The sequence below is a fragment of the Amblyomma mixtum genome, chromosome 2, assembly GCF_055824585.1.
Source record: "Amblyomma mixtum isolate Tamu chromosome 2, ASM5582458v1, whole genome shotgun sequence".
In the NCBI taxonomy this organism is placed as follows: domain Eukaryota; kingdom Metazoa; phylum Arthropoda; class Arachnida; order Ixodida; family Ixodidae; genus Amblyomma; species Amblyomma mixtum.
Window position 1 is genome coordinate 21722672 of NC_143013.1, and position 13684 is coordinate 21736355.

General features: G+C 44.5%; 2 protein-coding genes across 2 annotated transcripts in view; one reads left to right on the top strand and one right to left on the bottom strand.

Moving 5' to 3' along the window:
- On the bottom strand, nucleotides 1–8353 carry LOC149358646 (uncharacterized). Its single transcript, XM_089570790.1, has 3 exons — nucleotides 5699–8353; nucleotides 3859–4031; nucleotides 1–2444 (listed from the first exon to the last, which is right to left on the bottom strand). The coding sequence occupies exons 1-3, from the start codon at nucleotides 6107–6109 to the stop codon at nucleotides 524–526; spliced, it is 2505 nt and encodes an 834-aa protein (XP_089426916.1). The 5' UTR covers nucleotides 6110–8353; the 3' UTR covers nucleotides 1–523.
- Nucleotides 6783–13684, top strand: part of LOC149358647 (dehydrodolichyl diphosphate synthase complex subunit nus1-like) — a 9127-nt gene continuing 2225 nt past the window's right edge. The window contains exons 1-4 of the mRNA XM_089570796.1: nucleotides 6783–7201; nucleotides 8013–8141; nucleotides 10707–10871; nucleotides 11641–11731. Coding sequence (XP_089426922.1) covers nucleotides 6883–7201; nucleotides 8013–8141; nucleotides 10707–10871; nucleotides 11641–11731 — 704 coding nt within the window. The 5' untranslated portion in view covers nucleotides 6783–6882. The remainder of the gene's footprint in view (nucleotides 7202–8012; nucleotides 8142–10706; nucleotides 10872–11640; nucleotides 11732–13684) is intronic.

The window sequence follows — 13684 nt, forward strand, 5'->3', positions numbered from 1 at the left end:
ACGGACCTGAAACATGCGATCTCGACGCTCTGCCAATCGTTGTGTAGCATTTGAGCTGCGTGGCCACCTCTGGACTAGCTCGTGATGTGAATGCCCGGGTTTCCCTTTTTCTTCCAGCCTCTGTAGCACTACCGAACATTTATTTAAAAAAAAAATCGAGCGCCCTAACCACTGAGCCACCGCGGGGGGTATTTATTTTTCTCCCTCTGGGATTTAGAAACGATGCTAATGGTATGGTTTATTGGAGTTTCACGCCCCAAAGTGACTCAGGCTATGAGACGCCGTAGTGGTCGGGCCTCTAGAATTTCGCCTACATCGAAATGCGACTGCCGCGGCCAGGATCGAACCCGCGTCTGTCAGGTCAGCAGACAAGCATCATAACCAGTGAGCCATCGCAGCAGCTAAGGGAGTATGAACTATACAGACAACATTTTGTTTGCTGCACCATCACTTACATGTATCTTTAGCGGTAATGGATTTTTTTTTACATAAGATTAGGAACTATATATCTAGCTTTACATATTCAACCATCATCAGGGCCACTGATGTCTGTTCTTTCAGAAGACTCTTTCGTATTTTCTGTGTCACCAGCACTGCTTATGGTCAATGTTTCAGTTTCTAGCACACACCCATCGACGGCTTTCGAAGACTGGCATGAGGTCCCTCGTATTCGATGCACTGCCACAGCTGTCGTCTCCTCTTTGGCCTGCTCTGAAGTGACACTAATATTAACTGCAACGCTCGTTGTTCTTTTCGCTGACTCCATGGCAGGCTGCTTGTTCAGAGGACTCATTCGCACACATTTATCTCGAGATACGGTGCTCTTCGGTCTCCTTCCAGGAGACGACTGTCTTCGAGAAGTCTTTGCAAGCCTGGGCGGAGACGGCGAATAAGCGGGCCTTTCCAGTCTATGATGCCGGCGAGGTGGGGGAGAGAAACGCTCCCGCGACCTGCGACGCATAGATCTTGACTCCGGGCTGTGGCGGTGGTGCCTCGAGATCCTGTGTCTTGCGTGGTGAAAGTCAAGGCGGTCATAAACCGATATCCTCTCAAGCTGCGGTTGCTGTCTGGGAGAGTGTGGCCTTGGCGGCGGTGACCTCGAGAAAGATCGCGAACGCGACCTGCGCCGCTTTGCCGATAAGCTACGGAAGTCTTCCGACTCCCTTGGACTGCGAGGCCTTCGGGCTTCAACCTCTTCAGGCAAGCTGTTCAGAGATAGTCGCGCGCTTCTTGCAGACCCAGTAGGAGACCTCCTTCGCTTGATTGCCAAACGTTCACGAGGTTGAGCCTTACCTGACGGCCTGCTCACCCTGGCAATGACGTCCTGGTGTTTCGGCGATACATTGGTGGCATCAACCCTTTTGGCAAACTTTTTTAAAGCTTGTTCACTTGGCCCAGCTTCTTGCTTAGACTGCAAGGCATGTACTTCCGTTGAACAATCTTCCGACGGTCCTTTGCCAATTCTTTTTTCTAGAGGTGGAGTCCCAAAGATTTTGATGGGTGGGTCTGGTGGAGTATGTGGTCCTTTCACGGTTCTTTTTCCTTCCAATGGTGGAGTCCCATGGCGTTTGGTCACTAACTCCGGCGGATCGTCTGGTGGAGTTTGAGGTCCTTTCCTTACAAGCGGTGGAGTTCTAAAGTGTTTGGCAGAAGGTTCCACTGGTTGGTTCTCTGGAGGAGTATGCGGTCCCTTGGCAATTCTTTTATCTTTTGGTGGAGTCGTATAGCGGTCAAGATGTGGTTCAGGTGACCAGCCTTCATGCGGCGTGGATGGCCTTTCAGCAACACTTTTATGTGTAAATGGGGGTGTCCTGGACTGCAGGGAACGTTGTTCCACTGGCCAATCTTTAGGCGATGCTCGACTTGTGGTGCCTCTTCTTTCCTGGTGCGATCCATCGCTAAATCGTGATGCTAATGGTGCTCTATCAGAAGCCCATCTCTTTTTGAGTGGTGACAAACTAAGCTTTCTGTTTGCTTCCATCCTCCTCGGCAGCTTTTTAGGGGATCCACTTGCTTTTTTTATGCTGTTCTTTAATAGCCTCTTTGCATTCCTTTGTGCAGCAGACTTTGTTGGAGTGGCTGGTACCTTAATCGCATCCTCTTTTTTCCGTGATGCAACTACTAATTTGGGCACGTGGCTGTACTCAGTCCTGTGCTTGGGCCTCACATTGTTGTAGTCATAAAGCCGTTGCAGGTCCCCCGACATGTCCACCTTTGGTCTGGTTGGTGCAGTGGGATCCGGTACAGTAGGATCTGGACAATGACTGTGTTTTTGAACAGCAAGGCCATGTGGGCTCTGCACAGTGGGTGTACTAGGTGAATTCCATGGTGAATGGCTTTGCCTCTGAGACCTTTGCTGCGGGCCTCTTGCATTGGTTGGAGTGGCGGCTGCATGTGGCGAATTTCGTGACCCCAGGTTTCTTTTGAAGACAAGGTTATCTAACCTGCAATCCAAAACATATAGCATCAGTGTTACCTAGAATGGGATATTGCGGCTGATTGGCAACAGTAATCAGTGCAACAAATCAAGCACTCAAGTTCTTTACAAATCACAACAAATGAACATGTCCATGTTTAGATGCATTTCTATATTTTGTTTCAGACTAGAAATGCAGCATTCTTGCAACTGGCCTGGCTTCTCTTACTGCCGCATTGGCTGCACAACACAGTGCACCATCCCCTCGAAACGCGAACTAACATTTTTCTAATTAGGCACTATAATGGGCAGATCCATTGCAAATTTGGTAATGCAAATAGCAAGAAACTGCTTAAATTACTGCATAATGCTTTACTTTTCATTTGACTAGTGCTTTATTAAATTTTCAATCACTGCCGAGCTTTGAACACTCGACCACTGTTGCAGTTTGTCAGACATGGCAATGCCAGGAAACCACAAGAGTTTCCTGCATGCCTGACGCTGTACTGCTGCACTGATGGTACACCGCTTCACTCTTGCACAGAATCTACAGCCTTCAAAAAACAATGCTGCATATCTTAAATACGTTTCAGGAAAATATTTCCTGGAATATTCCTAAACATTTTATGAAAAATCGAATAATTTCAGTTCGTATCCTGAATTTGCACATGGTTGTTCCAATGCTCTAGATTTGTACCAAGGGTTTGATAATGCCCAAGTTTTTGCTCGTTCGGCTACAACATGCAAACTTTAGACCAATACAGTAAGCAGCCATTTTGCAGCAGTATTTCTCAAACGATTAAACCAATGCCATGAATGGTGTACCTTTACAGTAGCGCATTGTATAGCACCAGCAGAAAAAAAAAAGTCCTACACACTTCACAAATGCTCAGAGAAAGGTAACATTGCACGAAAGACATGAGTAGGCAATTTATTTGAAAAAATAGCAAAAAAAGTCAAAGGAGATTTTCTATGAGAATTCAGGTAACATTTAACACCAAAAGATAATTGATATGCTCAACCTTTTTTTTGGGGTCACGCCAAGAGTCAAACTGTTGACGTGGAACAGGGTGAACAAATGACGGCTTGGTAGGTACAGGCATTGTCAATAGTATAAAGACTAAGCATTTTACCTCTAAGCTGTGTGGTAGGGCTCTTCTAACAATCATCGAAATTTCAAGTTTCGCAGGGGCAAGCATGAAAGTTTCCCTCTTCAAAATGTCTGAAACGCTGGCAATGCATAACGAGCAACACAGCATGGCCCAGAATGAAACCCTTTGGGCTTCCTCCTGCTGACAAAGCTATGCAACCAACGAAACAAGGCACACAGAAAAACGAATCTAGAAACCAACACCACAATGCTCATTCCTCATTTCGTCTAGTGTGTCTTGCCTTGCCTGTTACCAGTAGGACACTAACATTGAATGCTGGCATCTACCTACCTTCGTTGGAGGCTCACTATCTCCTTGTCTCTTGAGTCCAGCAGCTGTTTAGCAGTCTTGTACAGAACAGAAATGTTGTGTCTCAGCATTGCATTTTCTTTCTTCAAAGCAACAATGGTTGCTCGCGTAGCGCTGGACAGTGCAGTACTGCTCCTCTCACCACCACCCACAGCCTGAAATCAGTGACCAGTGAACAAATTACTCCGGGGCTATTGGAAACCAATAAAACAATGTAAACAACATTTGCTAACAATGAACATAACCATCACAGCTCCAGTTGGAGGACTTGCAGTCATAGTTTAATGTCACACAGGCAAGCATGATGAATTTTGGATAAAAGGTGCAGTGAGGAATAATTTCCAGCATGTCGCTGTAAGCACCTAGAAATCTTAATCAGCATGGCTTAATGAAGGTCATTACAAACCTAACAGTCATAAAAAGTCACAACAGAGGATTTAACAACATATTAAACCTTTGGACCTACTTAAACTAGCCGCGCCAGACAGCAAAGAAAATGGTTCTTGTCTTCATTCAAGAGTTCTTCAATGCCGTGAGTAGCAAAGTGCTACTCGTGAGAATGCATACAAACTTACTGTGATGAAAGGACAGGCATGATGCTGGTCAGTGCAAGCTCTTTACCAGTAATGTCAATAAGCATATTACAGCAACTACATTTTATTTCGTAAATGCTCTCTGCTGAAAGGTAGCGGACTCTCACATTACTGCTTGTTCACAGATTGAAGACCCAATGGTGTTTTCAGCTTTGAACAGGAAATCAAGGTCAAATTAGATAACATGTCACAGCACTCAGATGCATAGGCACTGACCAGCCAGCAACTAGGCTGCCAAAAAAGCACACAACACTTTTTGCAAGTGCATTATAACTTGTTTTGTACAGAACCTTGTTGTCAGTTGTGGATTCCTTTATGTATGTGTTTAACAGCAGCAATACTTGATCACTGAATTTTGCATCACAAAAGAAAGCACTGTAAGAATGAAGAAAAATTTGTGCTGGAAGGCCTCAGTCCTCTGGCTTCCACAACCTTGGGCCCATAGAATCGTTACAAGTGGGTACAATACCAGCCTTGCATTTACTGAGGCTCGATCCCATTAATAATTACTGTTTTCCGAATGTAGAAAGGCTGACTACTGGAATGTCGACTGTGGTGTTGAATTTAGCAAAGACTGACAATTACAGCATAATGAGAGCATGCTGGTGCTGGCCCTCTGGCCGCAATTTCAATCTACTTAGTTACCCAGCACTCATGCACAGACTCGATATTCCACCAGAGTGGTGCCGCCCAGACTCTCCAGCTACAGTGTGGCTTTACTGTGCTGTCTGTGGTTGTCTTTTCTGAATCTGTGTTATGACACATTTGACTCAACACAGGGGTGCATAACAACTGCAAATGGGAGGAAAGCATTGAACATATCCTCTATGCCTGTCTTCACTTCTAACGCCAATGCATGCTATTCAAAACCCAACAATGCGGACTGCTTTAAGTGAGCTGGGCCTTATCCTAGGGCCAGGCGAGATCCAGGGTAAGATCCCTAGTCCCTGGCCTCAGCAGGAAGCTTCTAGACTTCTGTCAGAGTATTTGGAATTCCACATGTTTCCCTGTTTCCTTTCCCCATCTTCCTATTGTACGGTAGCAAACTGGACATAAGCAGGCCGTTCCCTATTTCCTACTCTCCCCGTAGCACAAGAGATACTGCAGCAAGCAAATGCTGTGCAAGAATATCAAAAGGAAAACTGCGCATGGTGTACGCTGTTGACATCGCATGTGAGGTTATGACAAGGTCAATATAAATATCAATATCAATATAAAGGTGCACTCACCAAACGTCCTGGGGCACAAGATGTCTTGAACTTTGGCGGTACGTCTTTCTTCAACGGGGTTGGTTGCCGTGGTAATACGGAAGTGTCTAGCAAGTCTAATTCGGCAGAGGCTGCCGAGTGCGCCTCTTCAATGCTGCGCTTGCTTTGAGAACACGATTCACCAAGATCAGAGTAAATGTCGGCGGCTCCATCGTCGTCCACTATGTTAACAGCACTCAGATTTTGGGACTTGCTGACAGCCTGAGGCCGTAAGTCTTTCTTTACTGAAGTGGCTTCCCTTGGCACCACAGATGTGTCCAAAACATCCAACTTAGCAGGGACTGCGAAGCGCGAGTCTTTGGCGTCAGATGTGGTTTCGGAACACGATTCACTGAGATCAGAATAAATTTCTCCATCACTCTCGTCTTCCATTGTGCGAATATCAGTAGGAATTCTTTCCTATAAAGGAAAGCACTTGTGCAACAATGGTTCGAGCTCATGAATAAGGGTCATAACAGCAAAACGCGAAATACAAAGCGCGCAAGTGCAATCGGTGAACTATGAGCGGAGAATGACGAGATATAAACAACACGATATCCACTGAACTCAATTAAGGGGGAAAGCGGAAACGCTTTCGCGACGACGTGGTCAGCAAAACTTCTCACCCGCAGCGATTCTCAGTGAAGACCCATCACCAAGATTGACCACAGGGATACCACAGCGGGTGCGTTTGGCTGCACAGGTAAAGCCATGTCCATTTGAGTAACTTCTGAGACCGTAGAGGCAAACAGGACGTCTCAACATGGTATCGCACGCACTTCACGCGCCGAGGGTAGTGAAATAAAGTTCTAATAGCAGCTCAAACTTTCCCCGCCTACACCTGCAGCACAGACAATTCGCGCCATAAAATAGACGACATAAAAGCAGCTCCACACAGCTGCTGAGAGGTTCACAATAATCGCATGAACAGCCTTTACTGCACACGTTTCTTTACTTAACTAAATTTAAGGAACATAAATAATTAAATAGTTTTTTACTTAAATACGTTAGTAGAATTTTCAGTTGTGTGTCCATTTGCTGCGTTCCATAGAATTCACTGCGGCCCTGTAAACACGACGCCAACTCCGCCAGACGCCTCTGTGCTCGTTGGTGTCGCTTTCGTGTAACTATGTTGATATGAGTCTGTGAATATAGCTTGCTGCACGATGTTCATTACTGGTTTTGTGTGTAAACTCATACTGTGTTTTTTACACGCTTGTCTATACGTTTTAGACGTATATTCTCTGGTGAAACACAAGCTGCTTCATCGATTCAAGTACTCGAGTGTGCATGATGCAAAGTTTGCCAACGCGAAACTTCTGTGCCCCTCCAGTGCTCTCACTAGTATGGACTTGCTGCAGAAGGTTCCCAAGCACATAGCTGTTCTAATTGGTGAACATGACATCTCGTATCGAGACGCCGCAAATCTCGTTGTGTGGTGTTTGTTTGCCGGAATACCGCATGTAACTCTCTATGATGCCGAAGGTGAGTTGCACTGCTGAGCACCGGTCGCCGGTCTTCTCGTGCTTCGTTCACTGCTTCTTTTTCCATTGCCTGAATTCACGTTCCTGTCTCTGCGTGCTTCCTGTTTTTTTTTTTTTTTTAATTTCTACCTGCGATCGAAGAAAAGAAGGGGCTGAAGTTCGTACATTCATCAATCTAGTCTCTCAACAAGTTGCCGTAGGTGATGGAGGAGGTGCTGATGCCGGTCATGATTCGGTGCCTCGGTCAGAATTGGGCACCTTGCCATCAAGTTCACTTTCACTCACACCTACAGTGACCACCAGACGCGATCTCAGTTCCGTCCTGAGAAGCATGCTTATTTTATAATTCGTGCTTAACGGCCAGCCACCGTTTGTGCACAGCGCATCGACTTCTTACTGATCGAGCTTATCACCTCGCTGCCGTACTAACAGGCAAGGTTTCTGCGACGTTGCGCTGTCGTTGATATTGTCGGGCGTTTGCCCCCGGGGCGTTGCTTTTTCGAGCCGCATTTCCTGAAGCACCGGCAGTGGAGAACGGGCGACCTTAGAGCGCGCGCGCATGTGGCACTTTCGCTGAACTCGCTACGCGTAGCCGAGCACACGTGTTCTGTCCGCCTATCTGTGCTAACGTCATCTGCTGGCGTTTCTCTGATGTGTTTTCCGTTTCATATGCGTGCACCTGTTCAAGAAAAAAAAATGATACAAGCGCATCTTTCATGGTGCGTACCGCGCACACCGGTGGCAGCGCCGTTTTGCGCGTCAAACGTGCACCACCCGGAGCATTTGATCGTCTTTTTCATTCTCCACTGCAGGGGCATTAAAGGAGAACGCCGCCAGACTATACAAGGAGATTTCGAAGAGCCAGGTGGAACACTTCGGATGTGAGAGCCGCTGCAAAGTTGTTCTGCACGTAAAGGGCCAGGAACTGCCAGAAAGGAATGGTATGACTTCGTGAGCCAGTCTTGCTTCTGTAATTTGTTTCTAAGATGTGTGCGCTGAAAGCATCGTTCACTGTAAAAGGTGATAGCGTATTTCCCCGGTTGCAGGCTTCTGAAGCTTCACAGAGGGCACATACCAGCAGTGTGTATATGAAAAAGTGGCAAAAAATATGAGGCTGCAGAAAAAATGCGGAAATTAATATTTCGTATGAAAAAGTGGTGAAAAATGTGAGGCTGCAGAAAAAACACCGAAATGATTATTTTATATCAAGTTCAAAATGTCCGTTTTTTTTTCTTACTAATACCCTGATGGAATTAAGGACATTCGTTGGTTGATTTAATGTCTGTTTTCCTCAATTCTTTGGTTTAACCCAAGTCATGTTTTTGCCGAGCTCTGCTGTTGTTCAAGGTCTCATTCGTACTGTCAGCAAGGAAGAGACTGAGCCTTGAAGGTTAGAGGAAAGTAGAGTGTCTTTGGAATGTGGTACTGCCAGTGCTGTTTTCTTTCTTTCATGGTTAGGAAAGTTAACGGCAAGCTTTTTTTTTTATATATGGGGAGGAATGTGGAGGCCAACTAAAAGGGTTCAGTTTAAACTGAAGACAACGCAGCAAGCTATGGAAATGAAAATGATAGGCGTAGCATTAAGAGATGGGAAGAGATCTGAGTGGGTCAGGGAACAAACAAGGGTTAATGACATTCTGTTTAAAGTTGAGGAATAAATGGAATAAAACGGCAAGTAATGTGAAGGCAAGATGACCAATGGCCGTGAAGGGTTATGGACTGAATTCCAAGAGAAGACAAACGTAGCAGAAGGTGGCAGAAAATTGGATGGCGGATGAGATTAGGAAGTTTGTGGGGATACGGTGGCCGCATCTGGCACAGGACAATTTTAATTGGAGAATTATGGTAAGAGGCCCTTGTCCTGCAGTGGGCGTAGTCAGGCTGATGATCGTAATCATCAAATGCTGCAATGACCAAGCATGAAACTGCATATGGAATATGAAACAACCTTGACTTGTAGCTACGTTACATTATAAGTGCGAGCACTCACTGTATACTAAAGTTTAATGCTGTGTTTGAGTGTCCTTACTGAAAGAATCCTGCTGGCAAGTAAAAGTTTGTTCCTATGCCACAATTTTTTTTTTTTTGTGCTATTGAAGCTTGGCCTGTTGGTCTGTCAGTTTTGTACAGAGGCTGTGAAAACATGGTATGCTGCTTTGGACACACCGTATACCACTGTGTGAATTGGTGTTCATTTCTGCCCAGTAGTTTCTCTGTTTGAAGATAAGTGACATCCATTTCATAAATGATGCTGCATTGCACTACTGAGATAAAAATAAAATACATGCACTGCTGTGCATAATTTTTCAGATGAAGTGATGCTGCCATCTATTTGACCCACATGATCCTCTGTGCACAGTACCTTTAGGTGTACAAAACCAAGCAATAGTTCTTCCACCTGCTGTGTAATTACCAGTACTTTAAGCTGAAAAAATGCATGCACAAATTCTGCCTTTCGTTAGCAGCAATTTATAAGTGGGTGTATTTTGTCGTCATCTCTTGCCTAAGGGCAGCTGGTCGACTAATGCGTGAATCGTGTAGTTCACTGACAGTGCATATTTTATTGCCATCTGTGTAATGAATAGGCTTTGTGGCACCTGTTCAAAGTGAATTAGATCTAATCTGCTTGGCATTATAGTACATTTTTCTGCAAACTTATTGCTGATGGCTGTTATGTTCTTCATTGGAAGTGAATATTTTATGAGCAGCTATCTGAGGAATAGCTTTTATGGCTCCCTTCGCTTGTTTGGCATAATAATAGTTTTGTTAAAACTATCGCAGGCATCCTGATACAACAGTCATTATTAATTTCCATCTTCACTCAGGTTGATCAGAAAAACCGTCTTGTGCACTGCTCCTTTTTTTACTTTTACTCACATATTTATTTGCCTAGTTTTTTTTCGTCAGTTGGACTCTGACTTGAGCAGTATCCTGTACTTACTGTAATAATGTAAATGAAAAGCATTGTCTTGGACCTGCCACTCATATGGGAGTGCTACTGTTTTTCTAAACAGAGGCAAGATATGTTTCAGAATGCAAGATATCTGAAACAAGCATGGAGTAGCGGACAGCCTGTATGAAAGAACCCTTCAGGCTAGAATTGAAAACTGGTCAAAGACAGAGCATTGTCCCTGAGGCTCCACCTTTGTACTAAATGGCACTTTCATTTGTGTTGTGACAACATGTATGTTCTGTTATGCTCTTTACATACCATAATTGGATACAACTTAAGGATTCAGGGGCTAATTCCCCTCAGAGGAGGCACTTCAACCAATGGCGTCAAATACCTTGCACCTGCTGCATCTGCTAGCAGGTGCAAGGCATTGGCTGCGATGTCATGACAGTAGGTCGATGCCATTGGTTGACCGGAATTTGCTACTTTGTTGTTGAGTTGTACCCAGCAGTGGTGACTGCAGAGGCGGCTCACAAGGCTGCAGGTGTAGGTGTTTTTGCTCATTAGTGGTGGCTGTGAAGTAGTCATGCTAATCATTATGTTGTTCTCCCAGGTCAAAGGAATGGCTACAAGCAGCACATCAATGTGCATTTGGCCAGTGGCGAGGATGGCCGCCCACACCTGGCGAGCATAGCTCGCACATTTTGCCAAGCCGTGGAGAGAGGAGAGATGAGACCTCATGATATTACTCCTCACTTAATACAGCGGGAGTTGGGAGGTGTGTTTGTACTCACAGGCATACTCCTTTTTATTAAGTCTCACCGGAGAAATATGCCGTTTGGAAATTGCCTGCAGCATTGAAGAGGCGACGGTACTGCTGCTCCCAGCATTTACCCCTGGTTGTTATACGCAGCTGCCAGAGAGTCAACATTCTGAACAGAATTCAATGTCTAGTTGTTGCCTCATAAACTGTGGCAGTTCTGGCAGCATCTGACTGCAGCAGTGTCATTTCTTCTTTGCTGCAGTGTATTCTGGCTCTGGTGGCATGACATAAATGGCTGTTTCCTGTAAGATCTGTCTACCTGTCATACATTTGTATTTATGGGAAGGTCATTCTTTTTCTTTTTTGTAGTCCTTTTATCCTTGGTCTGAACTTCCTGTAAAGTTCCTCTGCATCCCGATGTTGATTGGCATGGTAGGAGGAATGAACACTTTGTGCTGTATGCAGCTGCAACATTTGTAGACTGATGGTTGATTTGTGCTTATATTTGCCAAAATTTTTCCTGCTTCAATGTTCAATGGCCCACCCTCTTTAATGAACACTGGAAGCTAACATGGTGGGCTGTTGGGATACTACACTGTGCTGAAATTGCCAGCTTCAAATGGAGAACTATGGGTGAGGTCGGCTTCTAACAGTGACAACTAGAGCACCATGTTTAATCTCAGGCTATGGAAAAGGGATGTTTTGTATAGTTAAGTGACTAAATTCAATAACAGGCATATAAGGCTACAGCACTTTTTATGGATACAGACTTTCCTTTCTGCAGATGTTCCTGACCCTGAATTGTTACTGAGGTGTGGATATGTGCATAGCCTGCTTGGTTACCCACCTTGGCAAATCCGGCTCACGGAGATTATGTAAGTGTGCTGTTTGCAAGAAGTGCACTTAGTGCCAGTTTGGTGTACTCCGTAGGAGTACTAGTTATACTCGGAATCCTGCCAGTGTGTGGAGATCACTAGGATTCAACAGAATCAGGTTAATTACTTTGTGCGCATGCATACATGTGTGTGTGGTAAGCAGCTGCACTTTATGTAACCCACAAAGATAGCTAGTGTAAGTGTAAGTAAAGATAGATAGTGTAAGTATTCATTTTGTTTATGAACTTTTTGTTTATGGACATTTAGAACTTTGCTACATCTTGGGGGGAGGGGATTATATGAAAAAAAAAAAAAAGGCGCAGTAACTTTCTTACTGTGGACACTTAGGCCATGCCAGGAAGGAAAGTACAAAGGAGATGGTGTGACAGAGTCGCTGTAGTGGAGAGCTCCAAGTTAATTTTGACCATGGGATTTTTAATGTGCTCCATACCGACATTGCACAGTAGACATATGGAACTGGGGAGAACAAGGGCTTCTTTTCTGAAAGCAGCACAAAATCTTAATGATGTAACCGAAGGTCAAGGCGCGGCATAGCTCTTTATATATATATTTGTTTCAGCTGCGATACGCAAAAGGTGCATTCGAAATCATCCACAAAGTGTTCTGAAGCATCGCTGTATTGTGCAGCTATGCGGCTAGTTTTAGGGAATATAATTTTTGCGGCCACCATGTCTTAGTGTTGGCACATGCCAGCCAGAATCCTTTTACATGAATTAACTATAGCCTTTTGAAGCCTAGCATTGCAGCGAGATTTAGCTCCACACTGTTAGGATACAGGGGCTTAACATTTTACAAGTCACTTTTCCACCCTTCCTATACCAGCCACCGTGTGTGTGCCTTTGGCATTCATGTTTCTTGCCTACTTAGCTTGGCATTAGCTGGGGCTTCTGTATTGTGATATAGTTTACCTTTCACTGCCTGATGCTACATGGCGAACATCCTGACAGCCCCAGTCGATCTGCAAAATGAAGAATGGGGAGCGCTTTGTTGCCACGAAACTTTGTTGCTGCACATCACTACACATGCAGTGATCTCCCTTTTCAATGACCGAGTACCCAGTATCAAACATTCCCATCACATAAGCTGTGCAATGCCTTGATTATGGCAGCATATTAAGCTTGATATAGACAATGGACTGAATTATCTGCTATTGATACACAACTCAAGGTCATATAGTATTGCTCTTTATATAGAGATAGCAGTAATGAGCCATTCATAGCATTATTCAGTGCTGCGGCACTTGGTCTGCAGACAAAACTAGTAGTGCGAGCTGTCGTCAAAGTGCTCGTTCAGCTACTGCAATTGTGTCAAAAATTTCATGCTCGAAATTTTTTAAATTTCCGAATGTTTGCTATGTTGCTCGGCTTTTTTTTATTTGTTTGTTTCGGCATTAGTAATTGACGTAGCCACAGCTGATGCTGAACAGGCAAAAAGTGAAGGCTTTCGGAGTGGCCTTTATCTCACAATGGAAGTTGATGTTAATGACAATCTTCTAACAGACCATTTTGGTTGCAGCTTCAGACGCCATACCTCTCTTATCCATTTATTTCACGTTGAAGTGTAGCATGTGATAAACTGCAGGGTAGGGCTGTAGTTTGTGGCTCTCAATGATTAAAACTGATTGAAAGGGCACTGTTGAGATTATGGAGGGTTTGTCTTAAATGTGGCCTTTATAATGAACATAATGTAATGGGACTGAATGATCAGTTCGAGTAAGCCAAAAGTCTGAATTAGGAGAGTTCAAACCAATGAAAATACCACCGTGTACAATGCAGAACAAAAACAATCCTAAATTGTTATCTAAGACTCCAGTTTTCAAGGCTATTTCCGTCAGTTACTTGTCCCAGGGAGGCTTCATGTCCAGTCTTTGCTTGAGTAGCGATGTGGACATACTGCTGCGTACAAATTAAAGAACTCTACCAGTGTTTTCCC

Excerpts from the sequence above, each read along its gene's own strand:
- LOC149358646 (XM_089570790.1), bottom strand. The coding sequence starts at position 6,109 with ATGGAAGACGAGAGTGATGGAGAAATTTATTCTGATCTCAGTGAATCG. Across the intron at positions 4,032-5,698 it reads CTTGTGCCCCAGGACGTTTG|GCTGTGGGTGGTGGTGAGAG; the intron begins GTGAGTGCACCT and ends CACTGATTTCAG. Across the intron at positions 2,445-3,858 it reads ATAGTGAGCCTCCAACGAAG|GTTAGATAACCTTGTCTTCA; the intron begins GTAGGTAGATGC and ends TTTGGATTGCAG.